At 38.4% G+C, this 21,779-nt stretch overlaps 1 protein-coding gene across 1 annotated transcript in view; it reads left to right on the top strand.

Annotated features, from left to right (window-relative positions):
- ITGB6 (integrin subunit beta 6) overlaps nt 1–21,207 on the top strand; it is a 101,730-nt gene extending 80,523 nt beyond the window's left edge. The window contains exons 12-15 of the mRNA XM_007941832.2: nt 1,030–1,127; nt 7,215–7,334; nt 14,483–14,649; nt 21,109–21,207. Coding sequence (XP_007940023.1) covers nt 1,030–1,127; nt 7,215–7,334; nt 14,483–14,649; nt 21,109–21,207 — 484 coding nt within the window. The remainder of the gene's footprint in view (nt 1–1,029; nt 1,128–7,214; nt 7,335–14,482; nt 14,650–21,108) is intronic.
- The last annotated feature ends 572 nt before the right edge of the window (nt 21,208–21,779 follow it).

The raw sequence follows: 21,779 nt of genomic DNA, 5'->3' as shown, positions 1-21,779 counted from the left end.
TTCTGTAGTGATACTGCCTCGGAAACCCAAGGAGGGGTCGCTATGAGTCATGTCCAACTCCACGGCACAAAACAACAACAAGCCTTTCCTGTAGAATTCTGTAGCTTCCATTGGAAGGGGACTAACTGATCTTAGGGAAAACTTACCTAAGGAAGTGCCATTTCAGCTGAGAATTGATGAAAGATGGGAGCACTGCAAACACTTTGAAGAGTGCATATTCCCATGGTCAGTGTGAGAGAGAGGCAGTGAGATGTATCTACTTTAAGAAAATTTCTGCTGTTTAGGATTATTTGTAGAGTAATTTTCAGCAAAGGATTAATTTGGGGTCCAAATTTTACTTTTTGATATTATTTATTTTTATTATTAATTTTTATTAAAAAGTTTGCATTGATAAAGATCTATGCTATGATTTTCAGCTTTTCAAAATACATTCTTATGGCTTGGCTTCATACAAAAGAATTACCAAAAAAGTGAATTTTAAAAATAATAATTTATAACATATATGAACACCAATAATCATTCTTTGAATTCTTGTTAACATAGTCCTATAATGAAATTCTAGTCTCTAGTCGTATTTCAGCAGTCTATAAACTCCCTAAGGGAGCTCTGCTGGCATAGGGCCTAAAGCTTTGATTGCTAACCAGAAGGCTGGTGGTTCAAACCCACCAGCCACTCCTCAGAAGGAAGATTGGGCAATCTACTTCCATACAGATACTGCCTTGAAAACCCAAGGAGAGGTCTCTATAAGTCAAATCGACTCGATGGCAGTGAGTTTGGCTTTTTTGGTTTTAGTTATTATCAAGGCTGGTTCTGAAAACTCACATATTAATTGCTGAATGGACTTCAAAATAAAAGCCATTTCATCTAGGACATCACCCAACCACTTTTTGAAAAGCAACAAAAGGCAATGATACCTATGAGACACTCATAAAACATGGCCATGACAATAGCATTAAAGCAATATTCCAGCCTGCATATCCATTTTCCACCAACCTGAGCTGATAAAACTCTGTTGAATAATGTTTACAGGAGCTGTATTGAATGCCACTTGTCTGCAGATGGCCAGGCCCAAGAAGAATGTGCTGAGAAATGCAAACTAGCCGGTGCAACCATCAGAGAAGAAGAAGGTTTCTACCTGTCTTAAATTGCTTTCATGTATTTTACATAGTTCTTGAGAGGCAAAAACTCTGAGAATCAAAAGCTTTTTGATAGCTTGACCTAATTTGTAACAGGGCTTTAGCCTACTCACATTAGTTTTATTTATTTATTTATTTTAATTGTGATTTGGGTGAAAATTTACAGAGCAAATTAACTTTCCATACAGCAGTTCACATACACTTTGTCTCCTGACATTCACTGCAATTTACCCCAATGCAACAGCTCCCCTCCCATTTCCCCCTGATAGTTACCTCTTCCCTGGGTCCATCCCTCCATGCACTCCTGCCCTGAGCTGTCTCCCTGCGCTTAAACAGTCCTTCTTCCTCTCATGATTGTTCTGTCCACGGAGTGTATCTACCTCAGGTACATGTTCAACTCATATGCCTGTCTTTTGTTTGGCTGGAAGCCACACATGTGGGTTCATTTCCAGACCTGAGGGGCAGCCAGGGGCCATAGTCTCAGCGGTTCCACCAGGCTCTATCGGAGCAGCAAATCTGGTACCCCCCCTTTTTTTTCCCTAAATGATTTAGAGTTTTGTTCCATATTGTTCTCTCTCTCTATCCAGGATCTCCTACATAGATTCCTCTCCCAGTTGCTTACAGTGGTAGCCAGGTACCATCTAGTTCTTCTGGTCTCATAGTCATATAGGCTGAGAATCGTATGGTGTACCAGTCACTAGGACTAACTGTTTCCATGAATCTTTGGTTTTCTTCATTCTTCTTTGCTCTGGACGAGGAGAGACCCATCATTGCATCTAGATAGCTGCTTGCAAGCTTTTAAGATCCCAGTCGCTACTCGCCAAAGTATACAAAACAATGTTTTGTGTAGTATGCTATGCCAATTGAGCTTGATGTCCCCTGTGACTATGATCCCGAGCCCACAGATTCAACTACTCGCTTCCTCTGGGTAGCTGGCTGTAACCAAGAAGTGACTACAAGTTCACATTAGTTTTTAAGAGTAAATTTCATGAAGCTAAAACTTGATGCTTTGCAGTACAATTTAATATCATGTTATTCTGACTTCAGTTCTGTTGCCAAGTTCACCTCTGCTTAACAAGTGCAATTGTAGAGAATTACAGAATATAGGATTTTGTGAGCTGGAAAGGAAGAACATTGAAGAAATAGCAAAATGTTAAGCCTTAACCCAGAAATCATCTTCTGTCATCTCGTCTGATTGCCTTGTTTCATGATAGTATCGGGGTCGAAGGTGTGGGGGGGAGGGGCGGTTGGTGAAGAAAAGATTTTCCTGATAGCAGATCTCAGATACTGGGCAGTTTCTGGTGATAGCCATTTTTCCTCCCATCCCCTCCATCTGTTTTCACTTGCAACCTTCCAAATATGGGAATTACATGATCATCACATGATCATCCTCAACTCCTTGTTGTCCCACCCCTATATATAAGATGGGCATGTTATCTTTAATTGCTAAGCAAACTCTGTTCCTGCTTTTAGCTGTCATTTTAAACTTATTTAAAATCTGATTCTTTCTAATGATAAGAATGACATCTCAAATATTAAAATAAATTGTATTTTAGCTGGGAAGGCCATTTAAAAGATAATTTGTGAACTTTAAAACAAAGAAGATGACTGGCTCTTCCTGAAGGAACCATCAGGAAGCTGTTTTTCCTTTAATCATAAACTCTCTGCATTATCATGCTGCTCAGGTGGAATTGCTGCTCTGCAGGCATCAGAGATGCGACCAAGATGTGTCTCAGGCAAACTGAAATAATCAAGACAATAATTTATGACACTCTAGGATATGTATCTTAGATGGATGGAATTAGAATACAGAAATTAACCATTTCCAAATGGAATAAATTAGTGACATTTATATTGTTTTGAAAATTATTTACATTATTTCAAAACTGAGATTTCCAACTGTGTGTAGTTGAATAATCCTACTGGAGAGGCATGGTTATAGCTCATAAAACCCCTTGTCTATGTTTTTCTGATGCTCATGGTAAATATGTCAAATGGCAGTAAATTGGACAAGATGGTGTGTATCTTACACTAAAACCAAAGGTAAGATTTATTAAAAGCATTAAGGTGGCATTATTTGTGGTCTGTCTACATTAGTAACTAGTACAAGTCTCATCATATTTTCTGAGTTCATTACAGTTGGGATATTTACCAGGCATTTCTTAGAAATGAGTAAAACTTGCAGAAAATGCCCTGCAAATTACTAGAATTCAATTAACTAGAAATGTGGGAGCTCTGGTGGAGTAGCGCCTAAGGCATTTGACCGCTAACCAGAAGGCTGGTGGTTCAAACCCACCAGCCACTCTTCAGAAAGAAGTCTAGGCAATTTACTTCTGTAGAGATACCGCCTCAGAAACCCAAGAAGGGTCACTATGATTCAGAACCAACTTGACAAAAGTTAGTTCTTCTAGAAACGTGGGCTATCTAATGAGCTGAGGGAAAAAAGGACTAATTCCTTTTTTGGAAATATGTAAATGATGATGCCATGAATGAGGGAGCTTACTGTATTTAAATGCACAGTTTTCTGAGTACCTTATCATAAATGCTTGAATTCGAAAGGAAAGACGGTCTTAACTGGCATTTAGAATGTTTGCATTATTCTTTTTGTGTAATTAACTATTTTTAAAATAGGGTGATACAACTATTTTGTATTTCAGAAATTAAAAATAACAAATTTGATTGCTAATGCCATTTAAATTGCTAATCTGGCTGAATTTGAGGGAAAAAAAAGTCAACCTGTGAATTGTTGTTGTTGTTGTTGTGTGCCGTCGAGTCGGCCCCGACTCATAGTGACCCCTCCTTGGGTTTCCGAGGCAGTATCACTACGGAAGTAGGATTGCCCAACCTTCCTTCTGAGGAGTAGCTGGTGGATTTGAACCGCCAGCCTTCTGGTTAGCAGTCAAGTGCTTTAGCCACTATGCTACCAGAGCTCCTAACCTGTGAATTAAAAGGTCATTTTTCCAATGCATCTTTTTATAAGTTCTGTTTTCAAGTAACTCACCTAGTTATGTTATTGATCATACCACTTTGAAATTATTATAGCATATTTGCTCTTCCACAGGGTCTTTAACATCTCACCCTTCCACAAAGACATGGACAGTAAAATAGTTAAGCAATCATAACTTTATCATCCACATAAATTATTCCTCAATTGTCCTGTGATGTCTTGTGTGGTTCATCTAATGACATGTGTTTTAACCTTATTCATTCTGTATTATGGAAAGTGATGTTTTTTAATATACTCCAAATTCATGGACTCAGAGCACTGTTATTCAAAGTGTCCCATGGAACACTAGTTCTGAAAGTGTTAAATGGAAAAGAAAACGAAAAACACCCATCATCATATAAATTTTAGAAGTGGAAAAGTGAGGTTTTTTGTTATTTCTTTTGTAGAACTTCTGAGAGTGCATTAAATTAAATGTACATTGTGAATCTTCAAAAGAGGCAAGGGGATGAATTAGGAAGAATTCCCAAATTTATTTGACCCTAGAACCCTTTTTTCTTTTGAAAAACTGTTTTCTTTGAGTACTGCTGACTTGGCCCAGGAGTTGAGGTCTCAAACACATGGTTATCTTGATTCAATGGTACAGAAGTTTTCTATTTTCCACACAGTTTCTAGACCTTCCTAGACCCTGGCCTCCTCACCCCCATTCTCACATTTCTTCCTTCTCTAAGTATGATTTCATGGAGTGCCTGAGATCTTATTTTCAGTGTATTATTATAGAACAGCACTGCTGGAAGTCACAACAGTGGGTAAAAAAGAATGGTCTATTTTTTTATGAACAACAAAAGAAAAATTTAGCAGCTAATTATGCAAATCTGCAGCCCAAGCCAGACCCTTTCGTTGCATATTCAATAATACCATTTCAATACCCAAACACTACAAAACAGGCTACGTGTAGAGTTGTAACATTAATGAAAAGGAGTGGTGAAGTAATTAAAGTGAGACGGGAGTCATGACTCAAAGGTCGTATTAGCAGTTCCATTAAAACTTAAATAATCCTGGCCAAGTAAATTAAGCCTCCCTCTGCTTCAGTGCAGCTATTTAAGAGAAAATAAAAAAGCAGGATTAATATTACATCTGAAGGGAGTATTATAAGCAGTCTACATATTTTCTACCTAAGAATCAAATGTTGCATTAAGAATATTCAAGAGGAACAGACTGGGTGTACACTACCAGCTTTATCATGGCAGTCTCAGAAGGAAGGAAAAACACTCCAACAAGAAAAACCATATTCTCAAGAACTTCATGAATCCTAGTTAACTGGAATGGTGGGGTAGAAAGGGATGTCATGAAGGCCATCTGAAAATGACCTAAAGTATATATCCAGTGTTGTTGCTGTCAAACATATGAAACAATACAAATCTCAAAGAATGCAAAAATGATACAGAAATCAAGTATTTTCCAGAGATTCCTGAACCTCTTAATCAGAAACACCTTATAAAAATATTAAACAGCTCACCAAAATCACAAGTTCCTATGATTACCATTGACCCCTCAAATTAGAATACCCAGGCGTGGATCCCCAGAATCTATATATCCAAAACTCCTAGGTCAATTAGCTGATCATAAACATTTGGGAATGACCAAAGGAGAATGAGGTCTAATTGGAATTCCAAACATTCTTCACCCAGTAGGAAGGCCTGGAGATCTACTTCTGAAAAGTTCCATTGAAAACTCTATGGTACAAAGTTCTACTCTGAAACATGTGGGATTCCTGTCAGAATCAACTCCATGGAAACGGACTTTTTTGTTGTTTTTAATGGGTTCAAAAGTAGTTTGTTCACTTTAATCTTTCATTGTAATTCTTATTTATACTGCTAAATATTTGACTAGTCCCTGTTTTCATAGATAATACAAGACACACTCTCACAGACTGTCATGAGCTTTTTATTTTACAAATTAAATGCAAATACAACAATTTGATAATTCTTTCTATGGCATGATATTATTTTTCTTTGTTAGAATCAGAGAAACGCATGCAAATTTTGTTTTAGTGAAATCTTTGATTTAAACTAAGTAAAGAGGTTATAGTTCTAGCAAGCTATGTTATTCAAGTTACGTTGGATAGCCTTAATTTTAAAATTCTGACCCTTTGATGCCATAACACACTCATATTGGACCACATGTCTTACAATTTCAGTTAAGAACAAATGATCATTCTAGTTACAGATTTCAGGAAATCAGAGTTTATAACAGTATCATTAAAAAAATCTTCAACTTAGTAAGTTAGGAATTTTGAATCAGGCAAGCCTTGGTTCAAATCTTGTTCCACTACTTAATAGTAGTTTGACATTCTGGAAGATCACTTGCTGAGTCTCTATTTCGTGATCTGTTAAATAAGGAAAACATATATGTAAATTAGGAAAATGCTACATAATTTTGGCATAGGAGCTAGACCACTAGAATTTCTGATAAACTTAATCACTCAGATTGACCATATTACTTTATTTCCACTTTCTGTCATGACTTTCAATTTTTGCCTCTTGAATAAACTCAACAAGAAAAAAATTCTATTTGGAAGAGATTTGAGGAAAACTGGATTATATCTTTCAAAAATTAACTAAAGGATAGACATGTATTAACCCGGGTAAAGGGAAAGGCAATATACAATAAAGGGGAGGTCAGCACAAAATGATCAGGGCAGTGGAAGAGATAGGGAGGAGCACAAGAGTTAAAGGCAACAAGTCTCTTTCTGAAATGTAATCTGGGCATCTTCCCAGATGCTCTCAGAGACAAATATATACCCCCTTCGTTGCCACAATCAGGGCCATTCTATTCCTGAGACAGCTGGTGGTACCTCCCTTGAAGTACTTGTAGTCTTTTGAAATCCTGTCCCCATTGGTTTGACAGGTGCATTTGATGGTCAGTCTTGATTGACCACACCTGGAACTGTTCTTCTGGAACAGGAATAAAAACTAAAACATCACTCTGTGGGAAACATCTTAGGCCTTTTCTATTCCTATTCTGCAATATTGAACGTTCCCATATGCATATTAAAACTTAATACTACTTTGCTTTAAAAAAATCTCTGCTGAAATCTCTTTTAACCTAGTGAATGACTCCTTTATCTGCAGATTTTTCAAAGGATAGTTCTGTTTCCTGCTCTTTGCAAGGAGAAAATGAATGTCTCATTACATTCCTACTAACTACAGATAATGAAGGGAAAACCGTCATTCACAACATCAACGAGAAAGGTGGGTGGTTTGTTTTCCATTGTCATTGGCATGTGATACCACACAGGAGAGGAGAAAACAATTGGACTGGCACTTTGTGTAGCTTGCCAGGAAAGACATTTCTAAATTTTTGATAGAGTACCTCTACTTTCTCAAGTACTGAAAGGTCCCTGTTAAATGGCTTGATATTTTCCAATGTCTCTAAATAAGACCAGCTAACTAGATGAGTTGTATTTGCACCAATCATCATCTCCTATCAATTCATCTTGGCTGATGAATTGTAGACAAGTGGTCCGATTAAATTAAATACAAGCGAAAGGAATATCTTTAGGAAAGGCTACCAGGGAGAAGCACAATTGTTTAAGAGAATGAATTTCAAATCAGGCAAGCCTTGGTTCAAATCCTCCACCATTTAATAACTGTTTGACGTTCTGGAAGATGCTTGCCTGAGTTCCTATCTCTTTAAGCGGAAAAAAATAATAGTCCTTTCTTTTAAGGGTTGACTCAAAGATTAAGTGGGATAATGCATGTAAAGTGTGGCAGGGCATAAACTATAGTGATGGGTCATCGCATGGTAACGCTGAATCAGAAATGTCATTAATCTACAAGGGAGGAAGGATGTGATCTGTAAAGGAGTCCATTGCTTCTGCATTTCATCCATGTTACCTCATGGAGTCTTCTTGGGATCTGGGAAGTACTCAAATAAAAATCAATATCATATTCAATGAAAAGGAGAGATAAAGTTGTATTAGTCAGAGAAGAAAGTAGTGGTGAAGATACTTTTATTTAGAAGTTCTCAAATTTTGTTGGCATCAAACTCACCTAGGGAGTCGTAGATCAGATGTGTGATCCAGGACCCTGTATTTTAAAAACTACCCCAGGTGAATCTAATACAGATGGTTTCATGACTTCCCTTTGAGCATCTCTGCCCTAACAGCTCTGGCTTCTTTCTCAGTACCCACAGTTGTCTCACTTTTTCTGTCCCTTAAATGATGTGTCTCTTAAACATTTCCTAGAAAAATGACCACTGAATTAAATCAGACTTCTGCAGATCTTGTCAGTATCTTTCTCCTGCCCCAAAAAGCTTGCAGCCTAAATTTTGTCCAGACAATAGCAGTAAGGCAGCCTTGTTCTGGTTACCTAGTGACACTTTGACAAGAATATACCACAAACAGTTTGGAGGCTTTAAGTCCAAGTTCAAAGTGCCAGGCTCTAGGGGCTGGGTGAAAGCCCCTCAGCCTTGGGCTTCAGCTCTGCCTCCAGCTCCCAGTCCACTGAAGCTAGAGGCTTTCCTTCACTCAGACAGCTGTTGGCTGCTGAGGCTGCCAAGCCCAAGGTTGACAAGTAAAAAGGCACAGTCCCGATGTTACCAAACCACACAGTAGGCCATTAATTCAAGTGCATTGTAAGTCCCAAGGTCAGCAGAGCATGGCAAGCTGTGGAACAACAACACAGCTACATGCAGGGTCTAAGCGTGTCATAAGCTAGAGATCATTCCCCAAGGTTTATGTTTATATACAGGAAGCAGACCACATTCCCTAAGGCAGCTACTCAGCTGCTCACAGTAGATTCCACCATGGAGTTGATTACCAGTCTCATCATGGGGAATACTACATCCAGCTGCCCAGCCATTCAACCAGGCCCAGCCAACTTGACACACAAACTGAACTACCACAAGCCTCTAAGACAGATGTGTTTTGTTGTGTGTGCTTGAGTATCAATGGGCTAATAAAATACAGTATTGGATCCTGAATTTGAAACTAAGGTATCAAACTGATAACTCTTAAGAGTGTAAAATCAAGGACAGTGAAAACTAAAGCAACACTAAAGTAACGAAAATAATGTTATAAACCAACCAAGAAAACATGAGAAAAATATCACACTGCAGAGCCAAGAGCAAGGGAGAGGCCGAGATTGTGAACGTGGCCTTGAAGCTTAGGTAGGCAGAGTGACTCTGTAGACTTGCTCTTGAAAAATCTCACGTAAATCGACTTCTTTGAAATGCATATATAAAATACATTACTTATGTTTCATAAGGTGAATCCTGCTATACAAGGAACAATTACTTGTAATATAAAAAAAGGAAAAAAAATCTACCTTCTCATTGTCTGTTTTATAGTCAAGTTCTTCAACTATACCTGCTGTTTGTAACTGGCAATGGCTTTAGTAAGTTATCTTGAATGAAAGCTGTTCCTTATAATATTGATTTTATTTGAAAAACTCATTTCAAACAACAAAAACTGGTTTGACTTTTTTTTTTTTTTTCTTTTTTACAGTAAAGCATGCCTTTTGGCTTATAAATGCCTCATCGTTACTGAGCTGTTGTTTTAATTCCGCCACACAGTATTAGTGGCACATCAACAGGCAGTCCTTCAGAGCACACTCAAATGCCCAGACAGCTTTTTATTATCCTTATGCTTTTGTCTTAGTGAAGAGTGAGGGGAAAATTACCTCCCTGAGGCTTAATAGGAGTCACGTGACAGCTCCAAGTGTGTCTCTTTTCCAACAAAAGTTAACATTCCTGCCTGGGCCTGGAGCATGTCTTCCAGGAATCTGTAGCCCTCCCCTCCCACAGCTTTAAGATCCAGGGCAGCCAGTTGAGGCAAAGGCAGAAAAGAGGCAAAATAAGAAAAGGTGAGGATGAGGGGTGGTTAATGATTCCAAGGATCCAAGGAAACTAAAAAAGGAACCAAGTGAAGAGTCACCACCAGGGTGCTTGTGGACTTAGAGCTTTGCTTATCTCCTCTCATATCTCAAGGGACTTTCAGAGAATAAGAGAAGCATTAGGAGTCCAGGAATAATAGTAGGGGAACCTTCCTAACTGGGAGGCCACACAAGGATGTTCCAAGCACTGACTCCAACTTGGAGGTTCCACATCCTTGAAGTCTTGCAGGCAGAAAAAGGGGAAAGATAGGTTACAATAGTAATAATGTTGTTGTTGTTGTTATGTGCCGTCAAGTCAGACCCGACTCATAGCGACCCCTCCTTGGGTTGCCAAGGCAGTATCATTACGGAAGTAGATTGTCCAACCTTCCTTCCGAGGAGTGGCTGGTGGATTTGAACTGCCAGCCTTCTGGTTAGTAATCAAGTGTCTTAGGCACTATGCTACCAGAGCTCCTATAGTAATAATAATAAGAATTAAGAACAGCAGCTCTCATTTGTTAAGTCCTTATTAATGCCACATGTTAGTCTATGTTTTACATATATGAATTTATGTAATATTCTCAACAATCATATAAAGCAGGTACTACTATTATTTTTGTTTCACAGGTAGATTAACTGAGGCATGTTGTGTGACATCAAGTTAATTCCATCTCATAGAGACCTTATGGGGACAGAGTAGAACAGGCCCATAGGGTTTTCTAAGCTATAATTTTATAGAAGCAAATCACCAGATCTTTTCCCCACCACAGAGACTCTAGTGGATTTGAACCACTACAGACCTTTTGGTTAGCAGCTGAGCACTTAGCCACTGCGCCACCAGGGTTCCTTTAACTGAGGCCTGTTGTTGTTGTTGTTAGGGGCTGCCCAGTCGGACCTGACTCATAGCGACCCCTCCTTGGGTTTCTGAGGCAGTATCACTACAGAAGTAGATTGCTGAGTCCTGTTGTTGTTGTTGTTATGTGCTGTCGAGTCGGCCCTGACTCATAGCGACCCCTCCTTGGGTTTCCGAGGCAGTATCACTACGGAAGTAGGATTGCCCAACCTTCCTTCCGAGGAGTGGCTGGTGGGTTTGAACCGCCAGCCGTCTGGTTAGCAGGCAAGTGTCTTAGCCACTATGCTACCAGAGCTCCCGTTGCTGAGTCCTAGAGAAGTTAAATAATTTTTTAGGTCTTAGAGCAATTAAGTGCCAGAGTCGTTGAAAGCTCAAGCAGTCTGGCTTGGAGCCCATTCTCTTAACCACTGTGCTATACTGCCTCCCACTGGCTGTATAGTTATAATGAATATCTGAATCCCAATAATATGTTACATCAGCACAGTTCCTTAGAAATATTATACAAGCTGCATAAGTAAGTTTAAATTTTCTAGGGACCATGTTAAAAAATAAAATTAATTTTAATAATATATTTAACCCATCCTATCCAAAATAAGGTTGGGCAATCCTACTTCCATAGTGATACTGCCTCGGAAACCCAAGAAGGGGTCACTATGAGTCGGGTTTGACTTGACGGCACATAACAACAACAACAACAATCCAAAATATTATTTCAATTTAATAAATATAAACAATTATTAATGAGATATTTTATATATTTTTTCATATTAAGTCTTCAAAATTGATGTGTATTTTGCACTTACAACACAACCTAATTCAGAAAAGTAACATTTAAGTGCTCAAGAGCCACATGGGGTTAGTGTTACCAGATTGGACAATGTCTTGTTTGATACTCTCTCACTTGCCTTTGAGTCAATTCAGACTCATGGCAACCCTATGGGTGTGAGAGTAGAACTGTGCTCCATAGGGTTTTTGATAGCTGATTTTTCAGAAATAGATTACCAGGCCTTTCTTCTGAAGGACCTCTGGGACGACTTGAACCTCCAACCTTTTGGTTAGCAGCCAAGCATGTTAACCACTTGCACCATCCAAGGACTCCCTCTGGTACTCAGGACCTAAGAATTCAGTGTAACACTAACCCGGACTCAACAGGCAACACTGCACACAGTGATGGAGACAGTCCTTTATACTACTTAGAAATATATCTTCAGTCTGAACATCTCAAGAAATACCAAGCAGAGTATGAAAGGTGAAAATTTCTGTCCTGTAAAATATACTTTGGTTGTTGTACTTGTTGTTATGTGCCATTGAGTCTTCTCCGACTCATAGTGACCCCTCCTTGGGTTTCTGAGGCAGTATCACTACAGAAGTAGATTGTCCAACCTTCCTTCCAAGGAGTGGCTGGGGGGTTTGAACCACCAACCTTCTGGTTAGCAGTCAAGTGCCTTAGGCACTACACCACCAGAGCTCCTATACTTTGGTAGTTGAGCCAAAATCTTTTCTTGAAAAATGTGATTCCCAATGACTTTAAACTCTTAAGATAATTATCACTGCCGGACTATCACCTATTCTTCCTTTATTCCCTACTGGAGAGCGCCCGTGATTCACATTCTAACTCCAGGGTCTTGGCAAGTTTCATCTTGCTTTGAGTAGGAAACTGCTATGCCCCAGCCCAGACATTTGTCAGTCAAAGATGGATCCAGTACACATTCTCACTCACACGAACCTGCTGCTTTCTTCACAGGAGTGTTGCTAACCTATTAGAGGCAGCCATGGTTCATTTGGTATGCCAGAATGTGGTCTTGAGATCCTCATACCTATAGCAGCTATTTCATTAGCTTCTTTCTTATTTCTGCATAATCTCCTTACATGGCTCTTTGGCCAAAGAACAAAAGTGTGTGAGACCAGGCATCATGCTGTTAGGGCATCATTAGTCCCGCTCAAATTCAGATTGGCTATAGATCCTTGCCTTGAAAGCAGCATGACTATTCCTATGTGTATAACTTTCCTTATTAAATAGCTAAAAGCAATAAGAGTTAGGACAAACTAAGCATGATTCATTTCCTCCCCAGATACCATGGATTTTGCCTCAGTTCTTGCAGAGGGATGCAAATATTTAATGATAATTTTTATGTGGATTTTTTTTTAATGTGAGGAGAGCTTAATTATAAAGTTTCATTAAGAAGTGTATCATCTCCTAGGCATATTTCAAGAATTATTAGTCATTCTGCTGTCAATGAGGGAAGGCACTGTATAATTGCAAAAATTATATTAAAACCATCAATAGAGTCAAAATAACATTTCATAGAATGTTGAAAGGACCATAGAGAATATCTAATTTCCCAAACTTTCCTGAAGATAAGAATCACCTGGGGTACTTTTAATAATTGAAAAATCTGTGGCACTATCCAAGACCACTGAATCAGAATTTCCAGGGGAAGGGTCTGGGAAGCAGTTTGATAAGCATAAGCATCTCAGCTTCTTATCACTGGAGAAGCTAAGGGAACACTGCCATTCCATACCTTTGTTTTAAGAGTGAGGGTCCTGGGGTTCAGAGAGGCCAAGGGACTTGATGGAAGTCACTAACTCTAAGTCAAGTAGGAATGAACACTGAGTGCTACTCAGGAACTCACCAGGACACTAGACCTTGCCTGCTAACTGAAAGGTTGGCAGTTCCAACTCACCGAGTAGTGGGAGAAAGACCTAGCAATCAGCCAAGAAAACCCTAGGAGGCAGTTCTGCTTTGTCATATGGAGTTACTAGGAGTTGAAATCAACTCAACAGCAGAGCACTGCATTAGGGTTAAAAAAAACAATATTTAAAAGTCATGATTTTCCTCTGTCTATAAAAAATATACGAAATAGATGTATACTAATCTGTTCAGGGAGTGGCTTTTATTTCATTTTTAATATAACCTACATTGCTTATGAATCAAGAGAATTCATGTAAAACAAATTATACACACACGTGCATACACATTCCATTTCTAATTTATCCTGTATGAGGAAGAGACCATTTTCAGCAATTAAATATAGTCTTTTCCGTGACCCTTTAAATATCCCATGTGCATTAGTTGTCATTCTTGGATCCTGAGTATTTTTTGAGGGAGCATTTTAAGTACATATCCATTTATTTTGCACAACTAAACATGGTGCAAAACCAGGCAGTGTTTTGTTCCGTTGTACACGGGGACACGGTGAATTGGAGCCGACTCCACAGCACCTAACAAACAACAACAAACTCTTCCTTTATCTTTTGTTCTGCTTTGAAGAAATGTAGAGATATTAGGTGCTTGAGTAGCTCAAACAGTTAAGCGCTCTACTACTAGCCAAAAGATGGCTGATTCAAAGCTACCCAGCTGCACATCAGACACAGCCCTGGCCATCTGCTTTTGAAGGATCACAGCCTTGACTCCCTATGGAGCAGTTCTCCTCTGGAGTTCCACATATGGAGTTGCCATGAGTCAGAATCAACTCAACAGCAATTAACAACAGGGATATCTTTCAATAAGTAACTCATCAAAAAAAAAAAAAAAAAAATCAGCAAAACAGAAAAGTATTGATATTCGCCATCTACTGCAGAAATATGAATGGAAAATTTAATGAGAAATGTTTCTGTATGTTAAAATATTAATTGTATCACTTTCTTAACATAATTTCCTTTGTTTTCACAGATTGTCCAAAACCTCCAAATATCCCCATGATCATGTTGGGGGTTTCACTTGCTATTCTTCTCATTGGGATTGTCTTACTGTGCATTTGGAAGCTGCTGGTGTCATTTCATGATCGAAAAGAAGTTGCCAAATTTGAGGCAGAACGATCAAAGGCCAAGTGGCAAACGGTATGTAAAAGCTAGGAGGGCATAGGGCTTGTGGAAGAGATTGGGGGCTATTTCTTCTGCTACAAAAGAGAGTTAGGATGTTCTGTTTTCTCTCTACCCCACTTACCATGTCCTTAACAGTTTTGACTTTTGTCCTGCTTTTCGGACATAGGTACCTTTGTCCAGATGATTTTCATAACATATATTTGTCTCTCAGTGGAGTCGGGATTTTCACCCCTCTAAAGGGAAGGTTGGGCAATCTACTTCCATAAAGATACCACCTCGGAAATCCAAGCAGGGGTTGCTATGACTCAGATACGACTTGACAGCAGTGAGTTCGGTTTTTTTAGAGAATCTCATGGAGTATCTGGATGGCACAAACAATTAAACACTCAACTACCAATTGACAGGTTGGCAGTTCAAAGCCACCCAGAGGCACTTTGGAAGAAAAACCTGGCAATCTGCTTCCAAAAAGTCACAGCCATGAAAATGCCACAGGATGCAGTTCTATACTGTAACACATGAAGTTGCCACGAGTCAGAACCAACTCGATGGCAATTGGTGGAGAGTCTCATGAAACGCATGATTTAGCTCCATGGGGACATCACGGGAACATATTACAGTACTTCCTCATCACTAGGAGGACCCCTCAGGCCCCATTAGATAAACCATTGGTGCTATATCGAAATATTTCCATAAACAGGTTGTGTTGCTGCTAATGGAATCATGAGTAGTATGATAGTTCATGCCAATTTCCAAGGAAGTACTCCTTACTCATAATAGGTTACAAACAAACTTAAAAAGACTTTTTAAATACCATCCAGTTAGTTTTTCTGAATCGCATAAATTTTAAACTTACCTAAAGAAAACATATCAATCTTTAAATATATATACTCCATAGGTATAATTTAAGTGTCTCCTCTTCACAGTAGGCAAACACAAAACAGGATTCCAATTTTCTGTGTTTCTCTTCCACCGCAAAGATAATTACATTTCTAGAGACTCATAGAAGCAATTTCATGGTTTTAATTTCATCTCTCTATCTCTAATGGTGTGTGCAGCTATCTAATAGCAATTATCTTACATTGTTGATTCTAAAAACATTGGTATCATTGGAAAAATATGGACAGACATAATGTTCCTTTGAGTTCACCTGCCTAGAAAAATTGATGTTAACATTTTTTTCCTCTAAGTTTATAGTGATTATCTTTGATTCCTAAAGCAAATGGAATTTTCTGTTTTTGAAAAAGTTATCTTGATAAAGAATGCATATATTTTATGTAGCTATTTCAAACAAATAAAAATACATTGTGCAGGACAAAGGACAATGAAAAACTTTACCTACTTTATCTTCCCATTAAAGATGCCTTTCCAAAACCAAACTCACTGCTGTTGAGTCAGATCCGACTCGTAGCGACCCCTCCTGGGGTTTCTGAGGCAGTATCACTACGGAAGTAGATTGCCCAACCTTCCTTCCAAGGAGTGGCTGGTGGGTTTGAACCACCAGCCTTCTGGTTAGCAGTCAAATGCCTTAGGCACTACACCACCAGAGCTCCTAAAAATGCCTTTAGATACAACCAAATGCAATGTATGGATCTTGATTTGAATAGTCCAACTATAAAATTACATTTCTGAGAGAACTGGGAAAATGTTAGGATGGATTAGGTATTAGAATGATAGTAAGGAATTATGATTAACTTTATGAGGTATAATTGTTTTGTTCAAAAATGTCCATATGTTTTAGGGCTGTATATAGGAGTGAAAGGAGCTCTGGTGGCATAGTGCCTAAGGCATTTGACTGCTAACCAGAAGCTTGGTGGTTCAAACCCACTAGACACTCCTTGGAAGGAAGACTGGGCAATCTACTTCCATAAAGATTTACCACCTTGGAAACCCAATGAGGATTGCTATGAGTCAGAATCAACTCAATGGCAGTGAGTTTGGTTCTGTTTTTTTTGGTTTATAGGAGTGAAAAGAAATGAAGATTATAACTGGTTTTAAAATACCTTGGCCAAAAGAGAGAGAGAGAGAGAGAGAGAGAGAGAGAGAGAGAGAGATAATTGAAGCAAGTGTAGCAAAATCTTGATAAGTGTTGCATCTGGGTGATGGGTCTACGGAGGTACATGATATAATTAAGCAAAATCCTTTAGTGAGGTAAATTGTGACTATGCAATGAGAATATAATTTATCCATCCCTAACAATGTAAAATGTAGTCTAAAGGGTTAGGTTGATGACTTTAGAAAATCATGTTAATGAGGCTCAAGTCAGAGACAGTCAACTTCACCTAACCCCATGGCCACAGATACTATTTTTAACTCTTACCAACTGTCCAGTGAATGCCTGGCATTCAAAAGAGAAATCAGGCATAAGACTGTGGTTAATTTGGCACACACACAAAAAACAATAGCACCAATTAGTTTAACAACCACCAGCCCTGTGAAGTCAAATGCCTTAGGCACTATGCCACCAGAGCTCCTAAAAATGCCTTTAGATACAACTAAATGCAATGTATGGATCTTGATTTGAATAGTCCAACTATAAAATTACATTTCTGAGAGAACTGGGAAAATGTTAGGATGGATTAGGTATTAGAATGATAGTTCACTACTTCACTACTGTGAAGTAGTCTTCATGTTCTCATTTTGAAAGCAAGGAAACTGAGGCTGAGAGGTTAAGGGGTTTTCCAAACTTTTCCTGCATGACAGAGCTGAAACTCTAATTGCAGCCTACCCTTCCAGGCACAGCCTTTGACTGACCCTCCTAGAAATAATAAGCAAGTGTTCTGTAGACAAGCACTTGAGCAATTATATGATGTGTATCTACTAACCAGCACATTTTAATGTTCTCATATAAAGGCATAAGTACTGACAAATGATTAATATCTTTAAAATAACATTTTAATTAACACTTAATTTCCCCAAAACATGAATTGTTCTCCCTTAGGATGCAGAACATGACTGAAATTCAAATACTGAATTTTTGCTGTTTCTTCATCTAAAATGGGACAAAAGCATGCATTAAACAGATAAAAGCATAAATGAAAAATATTATTCCCTTGTTAAATTGAGTTCTTTGAATAACGAATGTTTGATGTTCTTGACTAGATAATGACTGGGTAATAATTATTCACTTGGATGCAAAAGAGGTTTAATTCAAATAATTCAATTCAAATTTCACTAATATATCTTCCTTGGGAAAAAAAAAAGAAAGGTTGATCAGTGCATCCATTTTGGGGTCTTCAATTAAATTCATTTTTTATCTAAACCCTATTCCTTCTTCAAAAAGTGAATTTGACAGTCTTCAAAACCCAGGGGACTCTAGGGATGGCAAGGAACTGACAAGTTTCCTGACCCACAGCCCCCATTGGACAACAGTGCTCAGGGTGAGAAAGATCTTTGTCCTTGCCTTCTGAAACATTTCATCATAGCAAGAAAGAAAGGTTACCTTGTTATTACCGTTTTTAAAATAACCCCCTCCCCATCCATAATCTTTATGAAAACACAAAGGGAAGATATTTAAATTCATCTTTGATTGGACTTTTTTTCTAGGATGACAAGTCATTAACTAGAGGCAAAAAATGTTCAGCCTGACATTTCTTGCAGTCATGGATTGATTTTGTACTGTGCTAAGCAAATAAGGTCTGCGTTTGGCAGTTAGGCAATCATTAAGGGAGCTGTGGGTCATGGCAAAGAGCTTTCTCATTACCACTTTTTCAAGCTCTAAAAATGTGCCATTGCATTTGTGGAATCCATAGCCTAAATTAGCACCTTTAGACTCCTGGGGTAATCAGCCTATCACCCTATGTGATTGATCAGACCATTGGGGAAGAACTAACCTTGCCTGAAAATGGAGTGCAGGTTCTCTCAAAATGGAGCCAAACCTAGTGGGCATCTCTATTGGAAATTCTATTTAGGGAGGTTGTGACCTGCCTGGCACTACAAGAGGCAGTTCTGGACATTTCCATACTTCCTCCCACCAACAAAACCCAATTTGAGCTCATTCTCTGGGATATTTCTTTTAGAAGAGCAGGAAACACTCTTCTGCCCCCCAGCAAGATGTACTTGCACTTCTTTTACCTTTAAACTTTCATATTATCCTGTGGCAGAATCTGCTTCATCCATTACCCCTCCACAGTCAGCGCTTAGGCCCTATAATTAGCTTTGCAAGGGACTCACAACATAATTTAGATCTGAGTAAACCCAAGGAGGGGTCGCTATGAGTCGGGGCTGACTCGATGGCAATAGCAACAACAACAAGTGAAGTTGCTTCCAAATACAAAACGAAAACTATAAAATAAAAATAAATATTTAATTAAACGTCTACAAATAATACTGCTATTCAGGCAATTGCAACTCAAGCCCCTCCTTTATATTGCATATAAATTATATTTAGTGTAGGATATAGGTGCATTTTAATGTGCTTGACATGCTATGGGATGGAGTCTACAAACAAGTGCTCAGGCCTACATAGACCTAAGCTGGCCCTTCTAAGAGCCTGCTTTCTCTTCTCAGAGTGTTTTGTTCACTAAGGCTATCTAGTCCTCTAAGACAATGCTCCACTTGTCATTACCAAACTCTACCCCTTATATTTTCCATCTTTCCTCTTCAGTTGAGTCCCTTCTTCTTCTGTAAGCAATTAAGCATCTAATCTCTTAAACTACACAGAATTCCATGCATGATTTTGTTGGCAAAATATTTCCTGGCCTCTCCAACTCACTGTCCTTGGGTTAAGAACACATCAGTCTCTTAAGCCCTCCACATTAAGTTCAATGGGGTTCTTTTACAACGGCTGGATTAAATTAGGACTGAAGTGTCCTCAGCATTATCCAAGCTGATTTCAGAAATAGAAACAATATGGTGACTTGACCTTCATCCATCATCCAGCATCAGCCAGTGAATCTCTTTTCCATTTGCCCTCTTCACAGAGATACCATCTCTTGACAAAGACACATAAATAAAGGCAACATGTCACTCAGTCAGAGGTCAGGTCATGGTTCTCAGCAACATAGAAATGGATGCAGGTTTAATTCTCTGCTCATAATGAAGACACTGAAGAGAATGCAAGGGCAATGAGAACAAAGGAAATGCTTTTAATTGAATTTGTTTCTTATGAAAGCTGAGTGAATGCAGCAAGAAAACAAATGCAATCATGTTTCTTCAAATCTATGCCTATAAATTACTACCAAGCTATAATCCATGGTGATTAGGAGACCAAAGTATAAAATTTAATAATTTAGAGGGCTAGAGGGATACTCAGACTTGTACTCATAAATTGGATTAGAAACATTAAGAGCATCGAAGCCTTGGGAGAAAATATCCCTACAACCTTGTCTGGGGCATAAGGAGTCCCTAGGTGGGGCAAATGGTTAACATACTCAGCTGCTAACTGAAAGGTTGGAGGTTTGAGTCCACGCAGAGGTGACTTGGAAGAAAGGCTTGGTCACCAACTTCTGAAAAATCAGCCATTGAAAACCCTGTGGAGCACAGTTGTACCCTAACATACATGGAGTCTCCAAAGGTCAGAAATGACTGATGACAGGTGGGGGAAGCAGGGAAAGCCAGGACCTAAAAGAAAAGGAAATTCCAAATGGAATGCTACAAATTAGAACTAATAAGAAGAGGCAACATTTATTGAGCACTTACTATGTGTTAGGCACAACCCAAACAACACAGCTGAGCTATCAAGGGCTTAGCACACAACCTCCCTTGCACCCAAGGCAAAACCATCTTGCCTGACCTGACTTGGGATCTGCATTCCTACATGAACCTTATGTCCCCACATATCAGTCTCTTGCAACTCTCTGCTTTGCACACTGTTACTCTCTAATGAGCAAAAGCCAACCAGATTTTGTACTAGCCAGAGCAATTGTTAGCTGTCTCAGGAATCTTTCCCTGATTCCCATAAGCAGGTAGTTGCTTACCCTTCTGAGTTTTAATGTCATTGTAAAAGCAAGATTATCTGTGTCCTTGTTGGATTCTTCTGATCAGCAACACATTCCTTAAAGGCAGATACTGTATCACACATCTTTGCATGCTTCTACCATTTTCTGGTTCCACATTATCTACTCTTTATCTTCTACTTCACTTTTAGATCACATCCATGTTCATTCTATTCATTCAATAAATACTGAGTGTCTGCAACGAACTAGATACTCTTGTCAGCACTGGTAAAACTGTGCCACAAAACAGCCACAGTCTTGTTTTATTATCTACAAATGTGTGCATTTCCAAAATGGGTAAGAATTTTAGAATGTGTATATAGAACTGGTTTTGCATATAACAAAACAAAATGAAGATGTATAAAATTTAAAATGTTAAAATATAAAAGATCAAAGTAATCAAAATTTTTCAAATGGCTTCCATATTGAGCTTGACTTTCCTTTCTGATTTGTAATATATGATGAAATTATTTAGAGATATTAAAAATAACAATAAAAATGTACATATTTTTATTTGAACCTTTTTTTTTTTTTTTTTTAGGGAACAAATCCGCTATACAGAGGCTCCACCAGTACCTTTAAAAATGTAACCTATAAACACAGGGAAAAGCAAAAGGTAGACCTTTTCACAGATGGGTAGGACTATTTAATGCACACAAAAAAGTCTGTTCCACTGATATGAAATGTTAATGCACTATTTAATTTTTCTTTCTCTGTTCCTTCAAAATGAGGTTGCTTTAAGAAAATAATAGGGCATTTGGAGATCAGTTATTCTCTGTATGAAAGTTAGAGACCATGTTGTCAGGTTTGAAATAATCAAGAAGAAGAATATCCTTAGCAAAGGGGTGACTTTGGGGGTCATTTGAGTAATATTAACTCTGTTGCATTAATGCCTCAAAAAATCATCAAAATGATTCATGAAGGCCTGATACACATTTGAAAAATGTTTGAAATGAGAATCTTATTTATTTCCAGAATAGGCTACCTAAAGTCTTTGTCGCATCAGAGTCACAAAGTCCACTGTTCATATTATATTCCCACTCTTGCCAGATAGTTCTAAAGTTTTGGTAAATCTTCCTTTTCCTAAAGGAGGATTTTTAAAAAATCTGTGAGAAATGATTGTGATTTTTCTTCAGGTGAGAGATGCTGAATAGCTGAAGATAAATTTTCTTGTAAAGTTACTGCAAATGTGAGAATGAAAGTCAAGTGTGA

Source organism: Orycteropus afer, unplaced genomic scaffold (assembly GCF_000298275.1).
Source record: "Orycteropus afer afer isolate SDZICR_OR568_19922 unplaced genomic scaffold, OryAfe1.0 scaffold00084, whole genome shotgun sequence".
Classification (NCBI taxonomy): domain Eukaryota; kingdom Metazoa; phylum Chordata; class Mammalia; order Tubulidentata; family Orycteropodidae; genus Orycteropus; species Orycteropus afer.
This window is presented reverse-complemented; position numbering and strand designations above follow the sequence as displayed.